Genomic DNA, 24,123 nt, shown 5'->3' with positions numbered 1-24,123 from the left:
TTCTGTTCCATTTCTCTACTGCCCACCCCCATCCACAGGAAAACGTCCCCAAAGTACGGTTTCTACTCACTGTCTCCTATTCTCTTCTCAGTCATCTGCAACCTAGCACCCACTGTACTCCTCCACTGAAATGACTCTCTTCAAAGCCACCTGTGATCTTCCCGTAGCCCGATACAGTGGGTACTTCTCTGGGCTCGTTCCATACCATCTCTCGGCTTTTTTGACCCAGTGGATAATGCCCTTCTTCCTGAAATGTTTCTTCACTTGTTCTCTGGGTCACCCCTTCCTCCTGGTTCTTCTCCCCTCTCGCTAGGATCTCCCTCTTGCCAACCTTTAAATGATGGTGTGCCCTTGTGCTCTATCCTTGGACGTCTTCGCTGTGTACACGCATTCCCTGTGATCTCGTCTAGCCCTGCAGCTTTACACAGCATCTCTCTGCTAAAGATGCCGAAATTTATATCCCCAGCCTTATACTCTCCCCTGAGCTCCAGAATCAGATGTTCTACTGCCACCTCCGCATGATCCTTAGGTGCCAAAGAGATATCTCAAAATACCGGGTCCACCTGAGCTCTCGGGCGCCACCTTCCAGGCATACTGCTCCATCGGTTGTCACCACCTTAATAAAAGACAACGTCATCTGCCCTCAATCGAGCTTAGAACCTGATCAGTCTTAAAATCTAGGGATCTGTTAAACTCCTTATTCTGGCACAGGGTATCTCAACCTCGGCACTATTGACAATTTGAATCAAATTACTCTTAGTTGTGGGGGACTGTCCATACACTGTAGGACGTTTGATGCCTTCCTCCAGGAGGTAGTGGGATCCATGGACAGATGCTAGACCCATTCAGGGTCAGTCTCCCTCCCTCTATCACGGGCCCTAACATGGGGACAGGGTGCAGGGAGGCGATGATGAATCTGCGGCTCCTGGCTGGCAGTCTTGGTGTAGGACTAGATGGCACAGGTGGCCTCTACCAACTAGATGCAGTGACACCCTCCTCCAGTTGTGACACCAAAAACGTCTCTGAATATTGCCAAACGTTCCCTGGTGGGCAAAACTGCCCCGAGTTGAGAACCATTGCTCTAATGTAACAAACCTTCAGACAGCTTGACCCATCATAAGTGTACATTTCAACAAACTGAACACGACTGTCTAACCAGCAACCAGATCAAGAAACAAAACATTCTTAGCACCCCAGAAGCTCCCTCATGCCCCTTTTTAATCACTACCCCTTCATCCCAAGAGTTACCACCATTACTTCTAACAGCTTAAAGATACATTTTGACTATTTTTTACTTCATTTAAAGAGTATTTTACAGTATATACTCTTTTGTGTCTGGCTTTTTTTTAAAAAGTTAATTTATTTTATTTATTTATTTTTGGCTGTTTTGGGTCTTTGTTGCTTCGCGCGGGCTTTCTCTAGTTGCGGTGGGAGGGGCTAGCTTGTTGTGGTGCGCGGGCTTCTCATTGCGTTAGCTTCTCTTGTTGTGGAGCACGGGCTCTAGGCCCGCGGGCTGCAGTAATGGCACATGGGCTCAGTAGTTGTGGCTCACGGGCCATTTCTTTGGGGCATGTATCTTGGAGTGGAATTGCTGAGTAGACAGGTATGTATAAGTTCAACTTTAGCTGACGGAACAATTTTCCCAAGTGGTGTTGCCCATCTATACTCCCACCAGCAGTGCATGAGAGTCTAGGAGTCCTCCTTGACTCCTCTTTCCTTTACATGCAATGTCCAATCCAGCAGCAGGTCCTGTAGGTTCTACTTCCAAAATGTATCTGGAATTGGACAACTGCCACCACCCTAGCCCGGCTAATCATCACCACTTACCTGGGGGTTGCAGGAGCCTCCTAATTGACTCCCAGCTTCCACTCCTGCCCTTAGTTGAGTCTTCACCCAGCAGCCAACGTTCCCCTACTCAAAAACTTCCCATGACTTCCCTTGTAGATTAGAAAAGAATCCAGACTCCTCCCTGAAGCCTTCAAGAGACCATACGATCTGCCCTCCTCTCCTCCCTCATCTCCATCAGTCTACTCTCCGTTCACTCTGCTCCAGACACACTGGCCTTCTTGCTGCTCCCTGAACAGTCCAGGCTTCTTTTCACCCCAGGGCCTTTGCACTTGCTATTTTCTCTGCTAGAGAGCTCTTCTTCCAGATCTTTGCTTAGCTGGCTCCTTCTCATCAGTGAGGGCTCAGGTCAAATATCACATCTTCTGAGAGGTCTTCTTAGACCATCCCCTAAAGTAGTCCTTCCCCCTAGTCATTACCCCTTGGCCCTACTTTTTCTTCTTAACATATACCACAGTCTCAAATTATCTTGTCTATGCGTTTGCTCACTTGTAATCTTTCTCCTCTCACTCATTAGAATTTGAGCCACACGAGGGCAGGAAGCCAGTCGATCTTATCCAATGCTGTATCAGTGCCTAGCACCAAAGCCTCAAACACAGGCGCGCTATCAAGATGTGCTGAATGAGTGAATTAAACCCAGGTGTTTAGGAGACCCCAGCCGAGGAGGGCCCGGGCTCCTGGTGCAGGGGAGGTGCAGGGGTGGCTCTCAGCAGCAGGTTGGATCCTCAAGCGCTTCCAGTGGAATTGACAGCCCAGGGCCTCAAAGCGCAGTGGCCAGATACAGTGGCTCAGCACAGAGGGCACTAGGACCCTGCGCGGCGTCACGGCCGGCGGGGGGCGGCCGGCGGGGATGGGGGAATACGCTCTTTCTGCCTCCTGGAGCCCGGCTGCGGCCACTTGTGCGATCCGGGCCCGTACCGCGGCCGCCCGGCTCCTTTCCGCACCATGAGCCGCAGGTTCACTGTCACTTCACTGCCCCCCGCGGGGCCTGCCGGGACCTCTGACTCGGAGTCCCACCGGCATTCAGCAGCCGATCTCCGTCGCCTCTCAGGGGAAGACGCCAAAGGTAGAGGCCGCAGGGGGCGGGGCCTGCCGGAGTGGGGCGGGGCGAGAGAAGGGGAGGGGACACAGTGGGCGGGCCTTCTGTTGGGAAGGGTGGGACCAGGACTGGTAGGCAGAGGGTCCCAGCCGAAGGCCAGAGAAGGGAGAGGAGGTGGTACCTAGGGAACTGGGGGAAGGCTGGAGGGGAAATGATGAAGGGAGGGACCACATTTGAGGTGGGAGGGGACACAGGGAAGAGGGTGGCGCTAGAGGCGAAGGGGCGGATCTTATAAAGAAGCTAGGGTCCAGGGTGCTGGGCCGGAGCGCAATAAAGGGGCGGGGTCATCTCGGGTAGGGGGCGGGACCAGAGGGGAAGAAGGTGGAACCAGGGAAAGGGAGGGCCGTGTGCGTCCACAGCCAATGGGTGGAGGCAGGACTATCTCATTTTGGGGGCAGAAAAGGGCGGGACCGGAGACGAAGGGGTTGGGCTAGTAGTATAGGGGTGGAGTTGAGGGAGGGAGGAGACATGAGTCCGGGTCGCTAGGTCTCCAATCCTCAGTCACCCAGGAGGCGTCGCGGACAGCGCCTGGGGATCCCGGGAAGAAGACAGGAGAATGAGAAATTTGGTCCCCGGGCAGCTCGATCCTGGCAGGATTCCGTGGGCACTCTAGTCCCGTCCCTGGGGGATTCGCTTAGCTCCTTCTACTCCAGCTCCACAAGCGGTGGGTGGAGCCAGCTCAGGCTGTACTGGGGGCGTCTTCCTGGAGGGCCCACTGCAGTGGTCTTGTAATGGAAGTTACATGCAGGGTACAGAAGAGAGAGGAGGGAAGGGATCCTTCTAGGCTTCGGTGAAGAATTAGCATCCTGGATGCACACACAGTCTTCTCCGCAGGGGCCACTTTTCAGGGGTCCCCTGCCTGACTCTGGGCCCCTCAGGCCTGAAAGGAACGTGGAGAACTCGCTTGGCCCCAGCGCGGGGAGGAGGAAGAGCCTCCCCGGGCCGCCAGAGGTCGCTGCTGAGCCGCAGGTGAGCTCACCCTGACCCCAGCAAAACTAAGCACCAAAAACCCTTTAGGGGTTTATTTGGCGAACCTCTGCATTGGATAGATGACCAAACTGAGGCGTATATTTCAGCAGGGCTCCAGTCCCGTGAACCAACCGCCTCCTGGACGTTGTCATATTGGGGGGCTCTTTCCTTTCTTCATCTTTCCCATAATCTGCCCCTTTTCTCATTTTCACAGTTGGTATAGACGTAGATACACGAGCATATTTTACATCAGCCATTACAATTATTGCTATCCCCACAGGAGTAAAAGTCAGAGCTCTAGAAGCCATTCTCAACGCCCCCTTTTCTCTTCCCACCAGATCTGATTGGTCCTCATGTCTTGGCCACTTCACCTTCAAAACTTATCCTGAATCTGGCCACATCTCTCCTCCTGTCATCATCACCCTGGTCCAAACCTCCATCATCTCTCACGTGGCCATGACCACAGCCTCCTCACTGGTCTGCCTGCCTCCAATCCTGTTCACACCACACAACGCCCCCCCCCGCCCCCCCATCGCTTGTAGGATAAATGGCAAACCCTTTAGTCTGTCATTCAAACCCTTCCCTCATCTGCTCCTGGTATACCTGTCCGTGTTCTTCTCCCACCTCCATTAGCCAGGGAAACTCCTCCTCACTCTGTAAGTTATAGCTCATGTAACCTTTTCTGAAAATCTTTTTCACGTTCCCTCACTTCCAGGCAGAGGCAGACATTCCTCTTCTGCCTGACCACTGCACTATTATAGCACATGTCCCAATGGATGGAAGTTATTTACTTGTGTGTCTCCTACATCTCAAGGGCAGGGACCACATCCTTTTAACTTTGTGTTCCGAGTACCAAGCCCACAGCCCGGCACTTAGTAGGTGCTTCCTGCTCATCAGATAAGAGGGGGAGTGGCTGTAGACTCCTGCTTCCCCTACCTTGCCTTCTCTCCTGTCATTCCCCACCCCCTGGCTTGAGAATAAGATGGCTCGCTCTCTTATCCCAAGGTGACTGTTCCGTCTTTCCATTCCCATTTCCAAGCTCTTGCATAATGAAGTAAAGTACGGCTCCCAGTGTTGGATGTGCAGGTGTGTGTGCAAATTGGATGTGAATATGGAATGCTGTGGGCTTGTGGCAGAGGCGGTGTGTGTGTGTGTCTTTGCATGTCTTGAGGGAGAAGCATCCCACGCTAGCTCTGTTGACCTGTGGGGCAGTCAGTGAGTCAGTGCTTACGTGTGTCATTGTATGCCAGTGTGTTGATTGGCATGTTGATGTGTGTATTTCTGTGTCTATCTGTGGGATGGGTACCTGTGTGCAGCAGTTTACTGAAGTTCCATCTTGAGAGTAATTTGGGGATTTTGAACCTCTTAGGCCCTGAGACAGCCTCCAGCACCTCTCCTTGGTAGGTCGCTACATGGGGAAGTGGACAAGGGCTCCCTAGGGGAACATAAAATCTGCTGGTATCTTTCCCACAGCTGTTTTTGTGCCAGTGCTCTGGCCCCAGGGGGATGCTCTCCTTACCTGTTGTCATCACCCAGGCCCCTTAGGGAGAGATGGCAGCATGTGGGAGGTGGGGGAACGCTTGGGGGAGGGTTTGTAGGTCATTTACATACAAGTGTTACCTTTCACTCTGGACCCAGGGAGTGGAGTTTGCCCCTGGAGGTGCTTCCTGCTGCCAGGAGATCAGCTATAGGTGGGAATGCGACTTACAGGGGAGGAAAGAAGCAAGTCAGAAGGTGATCCTTGAATCTACCACTAACACTGGGCAGCAGCCCACATGCCTCAGTTGCCTCATTTGTACCATGGGAAGATGGATGGTGACTTGGCTGGACAGAATTGAACCTGGGACCAACTGTTACAATTCTGAGCGACTCCCCCATCCCTTTGCACCACTCCCTGCTGTGCCTCAGTTTCTCATAGAGGAAGACAGGGCACTGGGAAGAGCGCTGGGCCTGGTTAAGACTAACAGGAGTTGGGATGTGTCCCCATGGAGTGAGAGGGAGCCAACTTACGCTAGGGGACTGGAGCAAGACCACGATGTAGCCTATCCACTCGCTAGCACAACCTCTGTGGTGTGGCCTTGGGCACATTGCTTCCCCTCTCTGGGCCTCAGTTTCCCCATCTGTAGTATAAAGAAGTTGAACAGGAAGCTACTTGAGGGTCCTTCTAGCCATAAAAATGCTCAAATCCTTTGATGATCTAGAAGAGTGATGTTCTCTGCCTCCCCCATACCCAAACCTCCTGTTTCAGTCTCTTTATCTGTAAATTGGGAAGAATGACACTGAATTATTGGTAAAAATACCTGATCTGGAGATCTCTAGCCCATCCAAGGAGTTCTCCAGTCACCCACTCCTCAAGCCGGGACTCAGAACCTCACGGCCCAGTACCTCAGCCCAAGGTGAGGCCTGGAAATCTCCATGGCAACAAACTGGTTATGAACGGGGCTGTAGTTGCCATGGTGATGGGCTGCTCTCTCTCTCTCTCTCTCTCTCTCTCTCTCTCTCTCTCATCCCCCTCATCTCCCCTCCCCTCTTCTCAATGAACCAGAGCGATCTGCGGGCACCAGCTCTCCAGGTGGGGTGGGGATGGGGGGGTACAGTGAGAAAGGGGTCCTGATTGAGAAAGAGGGAAGATGGGCTGAATCTGCCGAGGAATGGGGGGCTGTTGGGGTGCCATTTCCATGGTGACAGGTCTGCAGCCTGTTAATTAAGCCCCCGGTTACCACGGAGACGATGGTGGTTGACGTGTCTGCTGCAAGCCCTGTGTGTATGGGGTGTGCTCTGTGCCGGACTCATCAATTCACTGCAAGGGTCTGGGGTCTGGAGGACGGGGCCTGCAGGTGGGGGAGAGAAGAGTGAAGAAAGGAGTTCAGGGCCTTGGTTCCATGAGGCCAGAGCTGGGGGTGGGTGGGTTAGGCCATGGGGCTAATGATATAGAGACAAAGATGGATAGGGATTAAGCCATAAGGAGGAACACTGTGCCTGCCTTTCATGGAAAGAGGACCCAGTCAGGTGGCTCCAGTTTCTTCCAGACAGTTCCTGGTCCTGATTCAGTGGCTGGGGCCCTGGGCTGCAGGTCAGGAAGCCAGATTCTGGCCCCCAATCTGCCACAAGTTCACCTCATGGAGAAAATTTGTACCTTTCCATTTCTAGACTCCAATTTCCCCATAAATGAGGACGATTAAAAAAATAACTTACAAAGTTCCTTCCAGTTCCCCAGTCCTGATATTTAGGAGGCAGCTTCCCTGACCTTTTTTCTCTATGAGAAGCGTAAGGTGGGAGGGGAGAGGAATTTTAGAGACTCGGAGTTTAGAAATAAGACCCTGCCCAGCTCTGCATCTCGTGATGCTTTAATGAGGAGATTCCCCTGGCCCTAGATCTTCCAAGGGCTCTGGGTGGGGAAGCGGTGCTGAGCTGGTAGCCATGTTCCTGGGGCTCAGAGCTGAGGGTCATCTTACTGGCCAAGGCCAGGCTGGCAGTGCAGGAGGTGCCTGCAATGTGTTTTCTGAAAGCCTCACTGCAGAGGGTTGGCCTGAAGCCAGAATAGAGATCAGTCTTCTTGAGAGGTGTGTGTGGGGGGGGTGTGAATCAAAGGACCGGGGTCTCCCCTTGCGGCTGTCTCTTCACTTGGTCTTGTCTCCTCATGAAGAGCTCCCTGGCTTTAGTCTGAGATAAATTGAGAGAGCACTGAGAGTTTTCAGGGTGGGAAGAAGGCCCATGGGTTATGCAGCCTAACCCTTTCGTTTCATAGATGGAGATACACAGGCCCTGAGAGGACCTCAGTTTTGCCCAAGGAAACACAGAGTTTGAGGGCAGAGGACAGACAGCACCAGCATCTCCTGAATCCCAGATGCCTTGTGAGATAGGAGGTCTGGTGGGGGTGGACAGATGGGATGCCCAGGGGAAGAGGATCACCCCTGCCTTCCCCTATACTCGCTTGGGATCTAGCTTTTCTCCATGGGCGGGCTCAGTCCCTGAGCAGCCAGGGCTCTGGACCACAGATGAAGAGAACTACCCCCAGGAGAACATCCCAGACCCGGGATTGCTGAAAAACCTCAGTATTTATTTCACAGCACTTCTCAGACAAACCTACTACACATTTTACTATATTACCTGTCTCTGCAGAGTAGTAGAAAACCATAATGGTGGTGATGGTGGTGGTGGTGGTGGTGGTGCGTGGAGTGGAGTGCTTAGAAACTCTTGCACACTGGCCTACCCACCTGCAACCCTTTAAACCTCTGTCACCAATCCAAACTCACTGCACTTTTTTGTGTGTGTGGTTTTCTCTCTGGGAAAGCCAAGAGGACCAGTTCTCACACCTGGCCTGAATACCTAGCTCTCCACCCTAAAGAGTCCTTCTGGCGTCCATAAAACACAGTGGCAGGGATAGCTTACTGGTGGATCCCTCAGAGGGCCCCTCCAGTCAGCTGCTGAAGACTCTGTGGTTGACCGAATCTGAAGCCACTGACAAATAATGCGACAACGGAATCCGAGCAGCGGGCCCTGTCCATGGTCCTGAAAACTCCCATCCTAGAACTGGGCCTCTGGTCGAGTGGACAGTTTGGTTTTGTTTTGTTTTTTAAGAATCCTTGAAGGTCTCTGGGCCCACCTCCAATTGCAAGCTGAGAGGCCACTCCAGCTGCACGTCTGAAGGCTGAGCACAAGAAAAGGGAGAGAGCTCATCTCCGACCCAGTCCCTGTTCCTTTCTTAGTAGCCAAGGATCAGAGGCCACTGAGCAGTTTGGATATGACTGCATTCGTGTCCCTTCTATTGGAGGCAGGACCCATTTAAAAAGAGGTTATGTTGAGGAAAAGAGTCCGAAACTGGAATAAAGGAAACTGGATTCTAGACCAAGTTCTGCCATTCACTGGCATAGTGTCCACAGGCAGTCATCTTTCCCCCACCCTTTGGGCCTTAGCTTTTTCACCTGTAAAATGAAAGCTGTGCATTAGCTAAGATGATTGACACGAGCCTCTCCAGCCCTGGAACTCTCCTGGAATTTAGAGGGCTAGTGTTGGAGGCTTGGGTGAGTCTGAAAATCATTTCCCCTTGATCTGCTCTCCTCCTTGGATAATTAGGTTTTTCCAGGGACTCAAAGGGTCCAAACCTCTGATGCCGCTTCCTGAGATCTCTCCACCCCTGGCTCAAGCCTGGATTCTAAGGGTGCTGAGGGGTCCCAGGACAATCAAGCTTCTACGGGGATGATGTCAGGGGAGGGGGAGGAACACAGAAAGCATGTCAGTTCTGGAATCCTCAGAAAGCAATCCTGGATTAGGGGATTAGACACTCTCGCCCCGGGAGAAAATCTGGTCCCAAACGGACAGGCGGCCTCATTCTCCCCTCCCCCACTCTGTTCCTGGCATGCCTCCGACCCGCCTGCCCTCCCTAAAGGCTGCACCATTCCCAGTGGGGAGTCAGCGCTCCCTGAAACCTCACTGCTGCCTTCTCTCTTCCTCACCACCTCTCCTTCCCAGGGTCATTCCACAGTCAGAGGGTCCTTGTCTTTGGGCTCCAGTGATTTGCCTTGGAGGTGAGATGCTAAGACTTCCATCAGTCTAAGCGCAGTAAAGTGTTCACTGCAACTCCTCAGATTCATCCTCCCATTTCAAGACAGGATGAGCCAGACAGTTCAGCCAGTGACCCTGAACCCCACGGGGGGCAGCACAGTGCTTCGGTTAAAAGCTCTGGCCTCCATACATCCCTAGCTCCAACCTCTTGAACAGTGATTATGGGAGAGGGTCTGGTTCTCCACCGTTCTTCGGGGCTGGCCTTCCCAGCTTTGCAGACAGGCTCTCCAGGGACCCATATTCCATGGCGCCCTACCCCTGCCGCCTCAGCCCCCCTCATCTTCCCTCTAGGGGGCGGATGACCCTCGGCCAGGCAGCCTCTGCGGGGCCGCCTCCCCGCGGCCGCGACCTAGTTCCCTGCCGTTATTTTTAGGGCGCGGGATGGCACCTGCCCACGTGCCGGCCCCGCCTGCGCCGGAGAGTGGGGGGCGGGCGGAGCTACGTCTGCTCAAGGGAGGCGAGGTCCCCATCCCCCGCAGCACCCTCTCCATCCCACCCGCGCAAGCCCCCAGTTTTCGTGCGAGGGGGCCTCCAAGAGAGCACTGCCCGCCCCTCGTCCCCTCTTCTTTCTCCCTCCCGCGCTCCCCCCCCCGCAAAACCCCGCCAGTGGCTCATGCCTCCTGCATACGGGATGAGGCGAGCAGCGCCGCCGCTGAGAGGGGGCGCGCGCGGGTGTGAGCGTGTGTCCGTGTGCGAGTGTGTGTGCGCCGGGCGGGCGGGCACTGCAGCTTCTTCCTCCGTGGAGCGGAGAGCGAGAGAGAGCTAGAGCGAGCGAGAGAGCGGCGGAGGCAGGCAGAGGGGCGCGGGTGAGGCGCCGCAGCCATCCCCGGGCCCGGCGCCGCGCCGCCACCATGCTAAACAACCTGACGGACTGCGAGGACGGCGATGGGGGAGCCAACCCTGGTAAGCAGCGGTCCGGGGGCGGCGAGGAGAGGAAGCGGCTCTGGGGTTAGAGGCAGAGCGGGGGCCGCCTCCTTCAGAGGAGAGGCGGGGATTGACCGGGGCGGTGGGCGCCCAAGGCGGCCTGGAGCCCAGCTCCATTGGAATGCGCCAGGCACTGTACGAGGTGCTGGAATGCGCCGCGCCCGGGGACAGGGCTGGGGGCCAAGGGGCTGCCATTGCCCACGGCCCGGGGGCAGACGTGGGGTAGCTAAGCGGGGGAGGCGGTGGGAAGGGGTTGGAAGAGCTAGAACGGGCTGACGTGTAGCTCGACGGGAGGGAGGAGGGCTCCTCTTCCCGAGGAGGGACCCTGGCGTCCTGGCGCAGAGCGCGGGGGTTGCGGGGGGCGCAGTCTGCGGCAGTCCCTCGCTCTGAGACTTCCAGCTGAAAGATGGGGGGAAGGTGCCTATGGGGGGATTGGAGCCATATGACAGCCCCCGTCCGGCTGCGGTGTCTCCTTAAGGGGTCACTTAATGTGGTCCGGGCCTCCTCCCCCAAAGCTGCCCGGGGTCCGACCTCAGACCGAAGCGTACCCCCTCCGGGGATTTTCAGCTCTACTTTGCGGAATCTCCTTCTCCCTCTCGCGTTCCCGTGGGTTTGGGACGGGAAGCAAGATCACCCTCCTTTCTTCCCCCTTTCCCCTTCCTCTGAGTACCCTGGCATAGCAGTGTGGTTTCAAGGGCGGGGCAGGGGAGAGTCTTTCCAGTCAGCTCTGCTAGCTTCCCCAGTGAGGCCTCGGGAATGGGGTCCCAGCGGCCGAATTCCTGGCGCCGTGGCGCGGACACTGCGGACGCGCTGCGGTGGGTGCGGAGACTCGCTAGGAGCCGAGGGGCTTGGAGTGAGTCCGTTCGCGGCTCCCACTCTCCTCCGCGCTTTCCCTGCTCCGAGGTCTGCGAGGCCAGCCACCGCCGTCGGGCTCTCGGGCCCCCCGCCGCCCCCCCGCGGTCTCAGCCACCCAGCACGGCCGTCAGCCGCCCCCAGCCCCCACCCTCCAGCGGTGCTGCGTCCCTTGCGCACTAGCGCGCCTCCCGCTCTGGCTGTCTGCGCTCAGCGCCTCAAACGCTCCCCTGGGCATTGCTTGACCCTCTGGGCCGAGACTCCTGCAGACCTCCCCCAGGGGTGGCCCAAGGCTGAAAGAGCAGGGTCTTCCAGGGACTGGCAGCCTGGCCTTGAAGTCCTCCGGATCCTGGGTCCAAGTCAGAGCCAAGGGGTCGCTTGGGAAGTCTGTGGACACCAGGGTCCCCGATCCTTTGTCTGACACCCCTTCTTCCTCCCTGAGGCTGAGTACGGGTAGGAACTACTGGCTGCCTAACTCATCCATCTCCACAGTCACCCTGAGGTTACCTCAGTCCGCAGCCGCCCCCCTCCACAGCGGGCTTAGGCTGCGGGAGGGAGGGGATTTGGCAAAGTCGAGTCCGCAGCAGAGCCCGGCATCCCGTCGCGGTTCCTAGGGAACGAAGGGGGGCCATGTCCACCTGGGATCCCCTTCAGATGTCACCACTCTGAGGAGGGGACTCTGTTCTCGCAGACACGGGGTATGGGTCCAATCCCCCAGTCCCTGCTTTCTCTACCCTGAGGATGGCGTCTTACTGGGCGCCATGGGATTTCCATGGGGTCTCACGTGGCCTAGAAAAGTGGCCTCTGGGTGTGAAGCAGTAGTCAAACTAGGAACTCCTTCAGTTCTACCCCTCCCCATAAGTTTCCCAGACTCTGAGTGTAGCAGGCTCGTGGGGAGACTTTCTCCCTAGATATCAGTGTCCAGGATCTGGAACTAGAGTGGCCAGGACCTGGGTCTGGCATGTTGGGTCCCAGAGAGAGAAAGAAGGCCTCCCAGTGGTGCCTGGAGACGATGACAGGCGGCTCTAAGGACCTCCTGGGCTTGAGGGAAGACCACCAGGCCGACAACCACTGGCATCTCTGAACTTAGGTTCTTGGAAATGTAGGAGGGGACCCTTGGTCCTGACCTCGGGGAGGTGGGAATGACCAGAGTAAGAAGGCTCCTCTGGACGAAAGGACACAAGGATATTTATTGTCTCTGGCCCCCAGGTCTCCTTTCGTCTTGGGGTCTGACGCCTTCCCCTACTCCCCCAATCTGGCTTGGGGATTCCCCCAGGCCTGGCCCCAGGCCCCCAGGGGAGGCTCCTTAGCCCGCGCCGCTAGCCTGTTTCCTCCCCGGGAGCTCTGGCCGCCGCCGCTTAATTGAAAGCCGATTCGGGCGGAGAGCTCCCAGGGGGCGGGGGTGGGGGGGCCCGAGAGGGCTCAGCCTCAGTCTGGCCCTGCCTCTCGCGCGCGCGCCGCACGGCGCTCTCCCATCATCCTGACTCCTGGCTCCGGGGAATCAGGGCGAGTTCCCCCTTCGTAGTCCTGCTCCTCTGAGAACTCATGAAGCTCACCCCTCCCCTTCAACCGGTGTTCCAGGGAGGGGACGAAATCAGCCCTGGTAGACGAGACCGGGGGCCTGGCGTCCCACCCAGGCGGCGGGTGGAAAGGCGGGACCCAGGACAAGCCTACGAACCGCTCCCTCCCCTGCCCTCATCTCGGGGCTGGGATCCGGCCGGGAGTCCGGCTCCGCGCTGCGCGTCGCGTTACATAAGCCGCTGCGGGCGCGTGGCCGGCTCTGCTCCGCGCGGCGCTCTCTGCCCGCGCCGTCGCCATGGAGACCGGCGCGGAGGTGCTTCGATGCCGGGTCTCGGGCCGGGACGCCCCCCATCCCCGCCCTGCACGCGCCCCGCGCCCCCACGAAGGAGGAGGGGAGGGGGTGTGAAAGGAATGGGGGGCTCTCGTGTCTGGTTGTCCTGCCCCTAAGAGCGGACGCTGTGGAGAGAGGGACCCAGTCCCACAGGAGACAGGGCCCCTAAATCTTGCTGCCGGGGAAGGCGTGTGGGATAGGGAGCCCAGGCTGGACGGGGTACCACGTCTATTAGTAATCGTAATTGTAACAGTAACGGCAGTAGCTACACTTAGGTGCCGGGCACGCCCAACAGGCATTATTTTACTTAATCCCCACAACAGCCCTATGAGTTAAACACCATTATTATCCCTTTGCAAAGTAGGAAACTGAGGCTTAGTTTAAGTGACTTGCCCAACGTGTCGACACAGCCACCAAAGTTGGGACTGGAACCTAAATCTCCTTGGCTCCAGCCTGTTTTCTTAACCATTAAGAAATTTCTTCTCACCTCATCCCCCTTCAACCTCTCTAGTTACCACCATAGTGTGATAGGAACATCTTGCCAGCATTTTAAAAGGAGGAGGGACCCACCTCACTTTTATTTCTCCGTTTCTCTGGCCCCAAACAGCTCTTCTGAGACACTGGGGGTCAGGAAGGGAGCCTGGGGGAATTCACCTCCACAGACTTTTTCCTGAGCACCTATTACATGCCAGGCTCCCACTGGGAGGACCGGTCTGCAAGTCCCAGGAACCCACATATGTGAGGAGAAGAGTGAGCTGGTGGAGGCCCCTGTTGGGAGAAGTTCTTGGCTTGATGAGTGAAGTGGAGGTGGTGACAGGAGACGGTGGTGGGTTTCCCTTGAGGATGTGAGGCATCACTTCCACAGTTTTGAGTCGGGATGAGATTGGTTATAGCAGGTCATGCTCTGGGGATGGACCCTGGCTGGGAGATGAAGGAAGGTTTCCAGGAGGAGAGGCTGGGGAGGATTTGGGGAGATGGGGAGAGAGAGAGGGACCAGGAGATGAGGGGACAGGAAATTCAGAATATGTAGGGCCTCAACTTCACTTCTGTTTTGGTCATTGGCGAGTTTCTCCGGAGTCCAAAGAGGTGCCTACTGCTGGGGTTCAGCCCTGAAACTGAGAAAGTGTGATGGCTGAAGCCAAGGGAGTGTGTCTGTGGAGGGCCCCTTACATCTCTTTGAAAGGACCCTCTCCTTAATGCCCTAGAGGCTTTCTTCTTGGATGATCTCCAGGCACACGGTTTCACACACTTCCTACACGCCTTTTCATGGGCTACCCCCATGTCTTCCTCCTGTCTGGCCTCTCTCCTGGGACCCAGACTGATCCGTACATCCAAGTGCTTCTGGACATATTCACTTGGGTGTCCTATAGCGCCTCACCAGCAATCAAATTCAGCAACTTCCCCACCCCCAATCTCCTTCTCTCCCCTGTTTATTTATTTATTTTTTTGCGGTACGCGGGCCTCTCACTGCTGTGGCCTCTCCCGTTGCGGAGCCCAGGCTCCGGACGCGCAGGCTCAGCGGCCATGGCTCACGGGCCCAGCCGCTCCGTGGCATGTGGGATCCTCCCGGACCGGGGTACGAACCCGCGTCCCCTGCATCGGCAGGCGGGCTCTCAACCACTGCGCCACCAGGGAAGCCCTCCCCTGTTTATTAAATAGCACCATATCCACCCATTTACCCATGCTAGAAACCCAGGCCTTATCCTAGATTCCTCCTTCCCACATCCTCAAATATCTGGCATGGAAATGTGTGCCAATAATTCTGGAGTCTATTCATTGTTCCGCCCTGCTTCTGGTCTGGGTATCATTGGCCCTTGCCCAGATTTCTGAAAGTCCCTAACTAGCTTCTGTATTCGTCATCTAAAGGCCAGAGCAATTGCTCTAAAACACAAATCTCTTCATGGTGTTTTTTGCCTGAAACTCTTCAATGACTTCCCATTGTCCTCTGGATGAAGTCCAAAATCCTTAACATGGCTGGCTAGTCATTTAAGGACCCGGCCCGCAGTTACCTTCCTAGCCTCTTTTTTTTTACATGCTACTCCCCATCCTTGCCCCCCACCCCACCGTACTCCTTCCTTAGACTCCTGCCGGATCAAGCTTCCTCCAGCTCCTCTGACCCACTCCTCTCACTCTCACCTCTGGGCCATCGAACATGCTGTTCTGCTGTTCTATCTGCCTGGAACACCCTCCCGCCTCCCTCCCAGTCTAGCTCTTACTCATCCTTCAGTTCTCAGCCGACACGTCACTTCCTCTGGGAAGCCTTCCGTGACCTCCCAGGCTGGGCTGAACGCTTCTCCTGTGTTACCACACCTCTTCTTTCATATTCTACCGCGGACCTTATCCTCTGGGTTGGAAATTCCTGGCTGCTGGTTTTTCTCCCCTGCCTTTGGGTTCCCCAAGGGCTGGGATGGTGTCTTATTCTGTGTTTTACTCCCCCATGCCCATGCCCACGCTGGCACACAGGAGACATCCAGTAAATACTTGTTGACTGAAGATGAATGAGGGACACAGGAGATGCCAAAGGGGGGTCACTCTTCCAAGAGGTGGAGTATCCTTGGGGCCTCAGCTGCAGGGTTCTCTGCCTTCCCCCCACCCCCAAACACCAGGATGGACTAGTTGTGGTCAAGGAGGGGACGCTGGAGAGTCTAGGGTGCCCTGGTGAATGAAGTAGGACCCCCAAGAGCAAGGGAGCACTTCCACGTTCATTAAATACCCCATACAAGCCAGGGAGCGCACTAGGCTCTTCGCATGCGCTGTCAACTAAAATTCTGCAAGGGAGGTAGTATTGGCTCCAGTTTTCCAATGTGCAGACCGAGGTTCAGAGAGTTAAAGCGGCCACTCAGCTGGACGTCCAGGTATGTGGGCCACAACCAGCTGGTGCCAGGACCCTGACTCCTCCGCCTTCTCAGGTGATGGCAACCCCAAGGAGAGCAGCCCCTTCATCAACAGCACCGACACAGAGAAGGGGAAGGAGTATGATGGCAAGAACATGGCCCTGTTTGAGGTGGGTTGCCAGGGGAGTTGGGCCTCCACCCACAGTTCACCTCCGCCTTCCTCAGCCACCCCCTCCCTCCTTCCCTGGGGAACAGTCCCCTCCTCTCCATCTCTCCCTCAGGTCCACCTTCCTCCCTGAACCTCCCTGTCATTTCTTCTCCTCCCCTTTTCCCCTGCTATCCCCCTTCTTACCCCAACCCGCTCTCTCCCTGTTCTCCTTGCTCTCGTAGTCCTTGCTCATCTCATCCTAGCCTCAACGGTTTGCCCCTGGTCTGCATCTCTCTCGGCCTCCTACCGTCTAACTCCCCCACCCCCGACCAGGGCTTAGCCTCCCAACACTGAGAGCCTCCCTCCACAGGAGGAGATGGACACCAGCCCCATGGTGTCCTCCCTGCTCAGTGGCCTGGCCAACTACACCAACCTGCCTCAGGGAAGTAGGGAGCACGAAGAGGCAGAAAACAATGAGGGTGGAAAAAAGAAGCCGGTGCAGGTGAGGGCCTCGGGGAGGAAGGGCTGAGGGAGGAGGGAGGGTGGGAGGGGAGAAGGGGTGGGGCAGGAAAGATGGATTCAGATGGAGGGATGCATGATGGAGACAGAGGGATGGGAGGTGGATGCTGAGGGAGGGGAAGGGATGGGAGGTGAGGTATAGACATGGAGGGGAGAGGGAGGGGTGGCTTGAAGGGTAGGTGATAGAGGCCTGAAGGGAGGAGGGAAGCAAGATGAGAATCAGAGGGAAGAGGGATGAAGGGACGGGGATGGAGAGAAGAGGAAAGTGGGGGATGGAGGGGCCGGGGTAGGAGGAGTGGGCCTGGGGTGTTGGCAGTGATTGGGGGGCTGCAGAAACTGACGCTGGCCTCCCTGGCAGGCCCCCCGCATGGGCACCTTCATGGGCGTGTACCTACCGTGCCTGCAGAACATCTTTGGTGTCATCCTCTTCTTGCGGCTCACTTGGGTGGTGGGCATCGCGGGCATCATGGAGTCCTTCTGCATGGTCTTCATCTGCTGCTCCTGTGTGAGTGACACGCTCCCCTCTCCTGACGCCTGGCAGCTGGGGCTGAGCAGGGACCTGGCGGGGGGAGGGGGAAGAGGGGGAAGCATGAGACCTGATCTTTTTATAGGAACCACTGCATGTAATCTTTGAGAGTAAATTAGGTCTGCCTGGTCCTTCCAGCATCTCACAGGCTAGTCCCTGATGGGTATTAACCAGGTTTCACCTGGCTGTGTGTGTGTGTGTGCTTGGCTGTAATTACACAGGTACCGCAGACTCATTGATGAAAAAGATAGGTGTACGTTAATAAATAAAACTCACCTACAGTCTCACAGTAGTTAACATTTCAGTAGGTCCTGACTCACAAAGAATGGGATTACGGGTCCCAAACAGCTTTGTAACTGAATTATTCCCATCCTCTCTAAAAAAATCACATGTTCACTAAACACCTACTTCTCACGACATTTACGTTTCCTCACATGTGACCCTTGAGCCCCCTCTGCGTGTGAGTAGCCAGTGCTGAAGCTAGTACACCTGCCTATTTAATAAATGAAGAAACTGAGGCTTAGAGAACTGAAGTGACTTGTCTCCGGTCACACAGCTGGTCAGAGGCCAAGCTGGGGTTTCCAGAGCTCTCTGATGCTATAGCTTGCGTTTCTTTCATGTGCTTGGTGAAGAAGGGGTTTTCTGGACAAGAAGGACTTGGCAGGAGTAGGAGTTGGAACAGGACCGAGGACAAGCTCGATGGAAGAGGACTTGTGGGTCTGGCGGGTGTTTATGGGGTAGAAGGTTTGGCCCCCACCCTACTCGCCACTCTGACGATCTCTCTCCTCACAGACGATGCTCACGGCCATTTCCATGAGTGCAATTGCAACCAATGGTGTTGTGCCTGGTATGTGACTGGGGCTTCTTGGAGGGGAAGGGGCCTGGATGGTTGGGAGGGAGGCCTGGGTAGTTGGAAGGAGGGACAGCGTCCTGGGCTTTGGGTACCATCGGGACCCCAGAGAAGCAATACCGCAGATTCAGGGGCTGGGTTACGGCGTTTTCGTGGGATAGATGGGGGCAGCCGTGTGAAGGGGAGGGGACGGAGGTGTTGATGGCGTTGAATGGGGCAATGCAAGATCTCCTCCCTTTGCCTGAGATCCTCCTCTCCATCATCCTATTTTCTGAGCCATGACCTCCTTAGAGGGTAATTAGCAACATGGGAATTAGTGCTAGAGAAGCCACTCAGAGTGTCTGGCTGGGTCTCCCTTCAGTCCTAGGGCTACAGCTTGTAAGGCTTGGGAGGCCCAGAGCAACCTCCTTCCCACCACTGTCTCTGATCCTCCCTCATCCCCTACGGCAGCCCAGTGCCCCTCGAACCTCTTGCTGATACTGGGTTTTTTCTGCAGCTGGCGGCTCCTACTACATGATTTCCAGGTCTCTGGGTCCAGAGTTTGGGGGCGCTGTGGGCCTCTGCTTCTACCTGGGCACTACGTTTGCTGGGGCCATGTACATCCTGGGCACCATCGAAATCCTGCTGGTGAGAGGGGCCAAGGAGGAGGTGTGGGCCCCAGGCTGTCAGTCAGTTAACTGATGCTCCCTGGACACCTCCTGTAGGCTGGGTCACTAAGTAAGGCCAAGGGAAAATCAGACACGGTTCTGTCTGGAAAGAGTTCACAGTCTAGTTGGGGAGACAGGATACACTAATTATGTAACATGAACAGCTGTCGTTTATCAGGCACCCACTGTGCTCTCAGCAGAGTTCCAAGTGCTTTACAGTCATTAGCTTGAATCCTCATGAGGTTTAAGTATTATCATGCCCATTTTACAAATGATAAGCTCAGACAGGTGAAATGACTTGCTCAAGGTCACTCAGCTACCGAGTGGCAGAGGTGGGTTGGGAAGAGTAAAATCATGAAATAAGAAATAATAAGTCATGTCACACAGTGATTGCCTACTGTGTGCCAGGGACAGTGCTAAGCACTCTGTGAATGTTAGTGGTAGAGGGCTGATGGCTAGCGGATGGCAGAGGAGAATAAGAGGGAGCTGAGAAAGAGATCTATCTGTTAGAAGCAGTGACTGATGAGAAGTCAGGTCCGTGGGCAGTGTTCGAAGTGGACGGCTGCTGACTTTGGTCTCGGTTCTTCCTGCCCCTGCAGGAGGAGGTGAGGTGGGAGCTGAAGAGGGTTCCTTGCTATATAGAAAGTGGGGCTGACATTTATTTCCCAAACCCCTACTCTACCCAGGCCCCGTGGCCTTCAACGTATCATTTTATTTTATCCTCACGACCCTTGCATTAGTTAGAAGATGTCCCCATTTTATGGATGCGGAAAGCAAGGCTCAGAGAGTTTAAGGGATGTATGGAAGGGATATGAACCTGTGTCTTCCTGACCCTGAAGCCTGTGCTTGTCCACCCAACCACTCGGCTTCAGAGAACTAGAACTAACAGATGTTGCAGCTTCTTGTTTTGGGATGGAATGGAGGAGTCCAGGGGCAGGGAGGGTAGATGGGGAATAAAGGACCCCAAAAGCCAAATTGTGAGAGAATAATAATAGACCTCTATGGCTTTTACAACATCAAAGAACTATTATAAAAGCAATTCTGCCCATTGCATAAAATTGGAAAAAAATCAAAGCATGTAAAAAAGGAAATACCAGTCTCCTAAGGCAAATCATCACTATCATTGGGTGCGTCCTTCTAGTATTTTGTGATATTGTATTCTGTCTTTAGAAAATATAACTCTATAGGTTTCTCTAATCATGAAAGACCCTCTTTGCAAATATCACAAGTGAAAATAACTTTTGTAAGAATATAAATATATTAATATTTAGTATAGAAATTATGGAAAATACAGATGTGCAAAAAGAATAAAGATTATTCACATTTTTACCATTCAGGGGAAACGACTGTTAACATTTTGATGTATCTACACACAGACATATATACACATATGTGTGTATATAGTCACATGTAAGTACACATATATATTTACAAAAATGAGATAAGACACATTCTTTTCAAAAATTGATTGTTTTTACCTAATATAACATGGATAGCCTTTTTGAGTCAGTTCATATAAATCTATGTTGTCCTTTTTAACAGCTACATAGTCTATTCGGAAATATCATGATTTATTTACCCAGTCCTCTAGGGATGAATGTCTAATTTATATCTGCCTTTCTTATTGAAATAATAAAAATAAATAATCATTAAGAACTATACTTGATAACAAAAGAATAGAACTTAATAATTGCTCCCAACATTTCTGCAATACAATCTTTTAATGACAGTATAATAGTCCTTGCAGGCTAGACCATGATTTCCTTAACTATTCCCCTATCATTGGATGTCATTTCCAGTCTTGTACTACTGTAAATATGCTGTGATGCGTATCTTTTCTCCAAAGCCCTGCCTGCACCTCAGGTTATTTCCTTGGGGTGATTCTTAGTTGGTTACTTAGTGGGTTACCTACTTACTTGACCTCCGCATCCCTTTCCCACAGGCTTACCTCTTCCCAGCTATGGCCATTTTCAAGGCAGAAGATGCCAGTGGGGAGGCGGCAGCCATGCTGAACAATATGCGTGTGTATGGCACCTGCGTGCTCACCTGCATGGCCACCGTGGTATTTGTGGGCGTCAAGTATGTCAACAAGTTTGCCCTTGTCTTCCTGGGTTGTGTCATCCTCTCCATCCTGGCCATCTATGCCGGGGTCATCAAATCTGCCTTTGACCCACCCAACTTCCCGTAAGTGCTACTGCCCTGAGCTTCAGGCATCCTCCCCCTCCTCCCTGGACTGGTTTCAGGGTCTTCACACTAGTGTCTGCCAACCCCCCTGCCCCCATCTCTCAGAATCAGAGTGGTTGTGGATTTACAATAAACTCCCGTGGGAGGGAAAACCTCTCCTGGTTTAAGGGAAATCTCTTTAGGATGGGATAACATTTTTTGGAGGTGTGCACAGTTTTCCTTGTGAGGGTCAAGGGCTGGCTGGTGAGGTGGACTTAGGAAGAGCCAAGTGGAACAATGTCTAAAGGGAAGACCGGTCTGTGTTAGGTAACCTTTCTTGGGTAGAGACAACCTTCTGGAATGTGACAACCTCTTAGTATTAAACACCTTCCCTATCATGGGAAAGGACATAGAAGGGAGGGTCTCGGGGCTCAGATCCCTGTTGGTTCTGCCTCTCTCCCTAGGGCACATTCCCCTACATCCCACTGCCCAGAAGAACGGCACACGGAGACTGCTGTCCACGGTGCTGAAATAGCATCGCCCGAAAGCAGTGGTTCTCTGCCGTGGCTGCATATTAGAATCACTTGGGGGGAGGGAATTCCCTGGTGGTCCAGGGATTAGGACTCCCAGGGCCTGGGGGAAAGAAAAGAATCACTTGTGGGGAGCTTTGAAAGAACACAGATCCTGGGCTCCATCCCAATTAAATCAGAATCTCTGGATATGGGGCCCTGGCATCTATGTTTTTCGTGCTCCCATGGCGGTTCTACTGTGAAACCAGGGCAAAGTTACGTCCCTCACCACCCTCCTCCCTTGTTTCTCTCCCTAGGATCTGCCTCCTGGGGAACCGCACACTGTCTCGCCATGGCTTTGATGTCTGTGCCAAGCTGGCTTGGGAAGGAAATGAGACAGTGACCACACGGCTCTGGGGCCTTTTCTGCTCCTCCCGATTCCTCAACGCCACCTGTGATGAGTACTTCACCCGAAACAATGTCACGGAGATCCAGGGCATTCCTGGCGCTGCCAGTGGCCTCATCAAAGGTCTGAGGGAGGGAAGAGGTCTGGTGTCCAGGGAATGCTGCAGGGATTGTGGCTTAAACAGGATTAAGGGACTCCTTGGGATTCAGTTAAATTCGATCAGTTTTAATTGAGCACCTACTCTGGGCCATGTTCTATCCTTGGGATCACGGAGAGGTAGAATTGAAAGGGAACCTTCGTGTTCTATCCTTGGGATCACGGAGAGGTAGAGATGAAAGGGAGCCTTTGCGTACCTAGGAAAGAAAGTTATCAGCTTAACAAGTATTCGCTAAGTACCTGCTAACTGCCTAGCACTGCACTGGGCACGAGGAACACAACATAAATAAGTCACAGTTCTTGGCCTCAAGGAGTCTGATAGCAGAGGCAGAAGTAATAGCAAATACATTAGGACATGTGTAGGTGTGCATTCAATGAACAGAGACCTCCCAAGGGAGGGAGTGGTCATGTGTATAAGGTGGTGAGACCAAGCTTCCTGGACTCATCTGAGAAGGGTTTTGAAGGGCAAATAAGAGATTTTCAGTTATACAAAGGGAATAAGGGAATTACAGGCAGAAGAACAGCTTGCCTAAAAGTATGCAGACACAGAAGAGCATATTGTGTCCTTCCAACCACAGGTAATTTGGTGTGACTGGGGCATCAAGTACAAAGGGAGGAGGGGAATCAAGAAATGATGTTGGAGAGGCTGGCGTAAGCCTGACTGTGGTCAGCCCTGGAAGCCACGTTGAAGGGTTTGGACAGTGTTCTGAGGGCAACGAGGAGCCACCAAAGGGTTCTGAGTGAAGGGACGGACTGGGTCAGCTTGTTGCTTGTGAAGGTTCACTCTGGCGCTCACGTGGATGGGCTGAAAGCAGAGAGGGGACCGAGTCAGGGAGTCTAGGAGGAGGCTGACGCTGGGTCCAGGTGAGAGCTGGTGGTTTTCTTACCTGGAGTGACGGAGTGACAGCAGTGGGAGTGGCACAGTGGCTCTCCACCAGGGCTGTCTTGCCCCCCAGGAGACGTGTGGCAACGTCTGGAGACATTTTGGGTTATCACGACGGAAGGGTTATTACTGGCATCCGGCGACGGAGGCCAGGGATGTTCTTCCACACCCTACAGTGCTACAGGACAGCCCTCCACACAAGAATTGCCTGTTCTCATCACAGTTATTGCTAAATTTGACGTTTAGTGCAGAAGTGGAGGAACCCTGGAAAGGAGAGAAGGGGCATATTTGAGAAATATTTAGGAGGAATAAGGGACAGGAGTTGGAGATTTTTGAAACGGAGATGGGGAAAGGGTGCAGTTGAGGGTAATGTCAAGCTCTCTGAGTTGATGGTAGTGTCATTTACCAAAATAAGGGATATAGGAAAGGAGCCATTTGGAGTGAGTAGGTGGTGAGATCAGTTTGGGACACACTGAATCAGCCTGAGATGTGTGTGTCTGTGTCCCCCAGTAGACTGGACCATTTGAGGGCAAGGACTAGATCTGATTCATGTGCAAAGCCCCTGCACATGACCTGGCCCAAAGCGGGAGCTTCGGAAGTGTTGGTGGAAATAAGGCCCAGGGGGAGTGAGAGGTGGTTGACCCTGACCCTTCTTTCTGCCCACCCCACCTCCTGGCCCCAGAGCTCTGGCACCCTGACGTCTGGTCTTCTCCTTGAGCATCCTGTCTCTCCCACAGAGAACCTCTGGAGCTCCTACCTGACCAAGGGGGTGATTGTGGAAAGGCGTGGGATGCCCTCGGTGGGCCTGGGAGATGGTACCCCTGTCGACATGGACCATCCCTATGTCTTCAGCGATATGACCTCCTACTTCACCCTGCTGGTTGGCATCTACTTCCCCTCGGTCACAGGTGAAGGGGAGCTCAGAAAGGGAGGACTCTGGCTGGGAGTGGATGGGTAGGGAGAGAGTCAGTCACGATGTGGGGAATTTCTGAGTCCAACAGCCCCATTACATAGGCAGGAGCCAACAGTTCAGTTCCCACTGGACAGACAGGTGAGGGAATTAAGGCCCGGAGAAGCCAAGTAACAAGTCCAAGGTCTCATAGGAGTCAGTGGACCAGGACTAGATCCCCGGCTTCCTGACTCTGAGGCTGATGTCCTTTCTTCTCAGTCTGTCTGGTCTCCTGTGGCTCCTGTCCTAGCTGCTCCTCTGTTCACAGGGATCATGGCTGGTTCTAACCGCTCTGGGGACCTGCGGGATGCCCAGAAGTCAATTCCCACTGGCACCATCCTGGCCATCGCCACCACCTCCGCTGTCTGTATCCTTCACTGCTGGGCAGGGACCACCGTGTGTGGGGAGGGCTAGACGGAGGGCTTCT

At 54.2% G+C, this 24,123-nt stretch overlaps 1 protein-coding gene across 1 annotated transcript in view; it reads left to right on the top strand.

Moving 5' to 3' along the window:
- The first annotated feature begins 2,607 nt into the window (after nt 1-2,607).
- SLC12A5 (solute carrier family 12 member 5) overlaps nt 2,608-24,123 on the top strand; it is a 35,831-nt gene continuing 14,315 nt past the window's right edge. Inside the window, exons 1-10 of the mRNA XM_027078173.1 lie at nt 2,608-2,911; nt 16,016-16,110; nt 16,459-16,590; nt 16,966-17,112; nt 17,926-17,980; nt 18,480-18,610; nt 20,573-20,814; nt 21,620-21,831; nt 23,485-23,655; nt 23,965-24,063. Of these exons, the coding sequence (XP_026933974.1) occupies nt 2,791-2,911; nt 16,016-16,110; nt 16,459-16,590; nt 16,966-17,112; nt 17,926-17,980; nt 18,480-18,610; nt 20,573-20,814; nt 21,620-21,831; nt 23,485-23,655; nt 23,965-24,063 (1,405 nt within the window). The 5' untranslated portion in view covers nt 2,608-2,790. The remainder of the gene's footprint in view (nt 2,912-16,015; nt 16,111-16,458; nt 16,591-16,965; nt 17,113-17,925; nt 17,981-18,479; nt 18,611-20,572; nt 20,815-21,619; nt 21,832-23,484; nt 23,656-23,964; nt 24,064-24,123) is intronic.

Source organism: Aethalodelphis obliquidens, unplaced genomic scaffold (assembly GCF_003676395.1).
Source record: "Aethalodelphis obliquidens isolate GAN/ISIS:26980383/991018 unplaced genomic scaffold, ASM367639v1 scaffold42, whole genome shotgun sequence".
NCBI classification, from domain to species: domain Eukaryota; kingdom Metazoa; phylum Chordata; class Mammalia; order Artiodactyla; family Delphinidae; genus Aethalodelphis; species Aethalodelphis obliquidens.
Note: the sequence above shows the minus strand (reverse complement) of the source record. Positions and strands in the feature narration are given on the sequence as shown.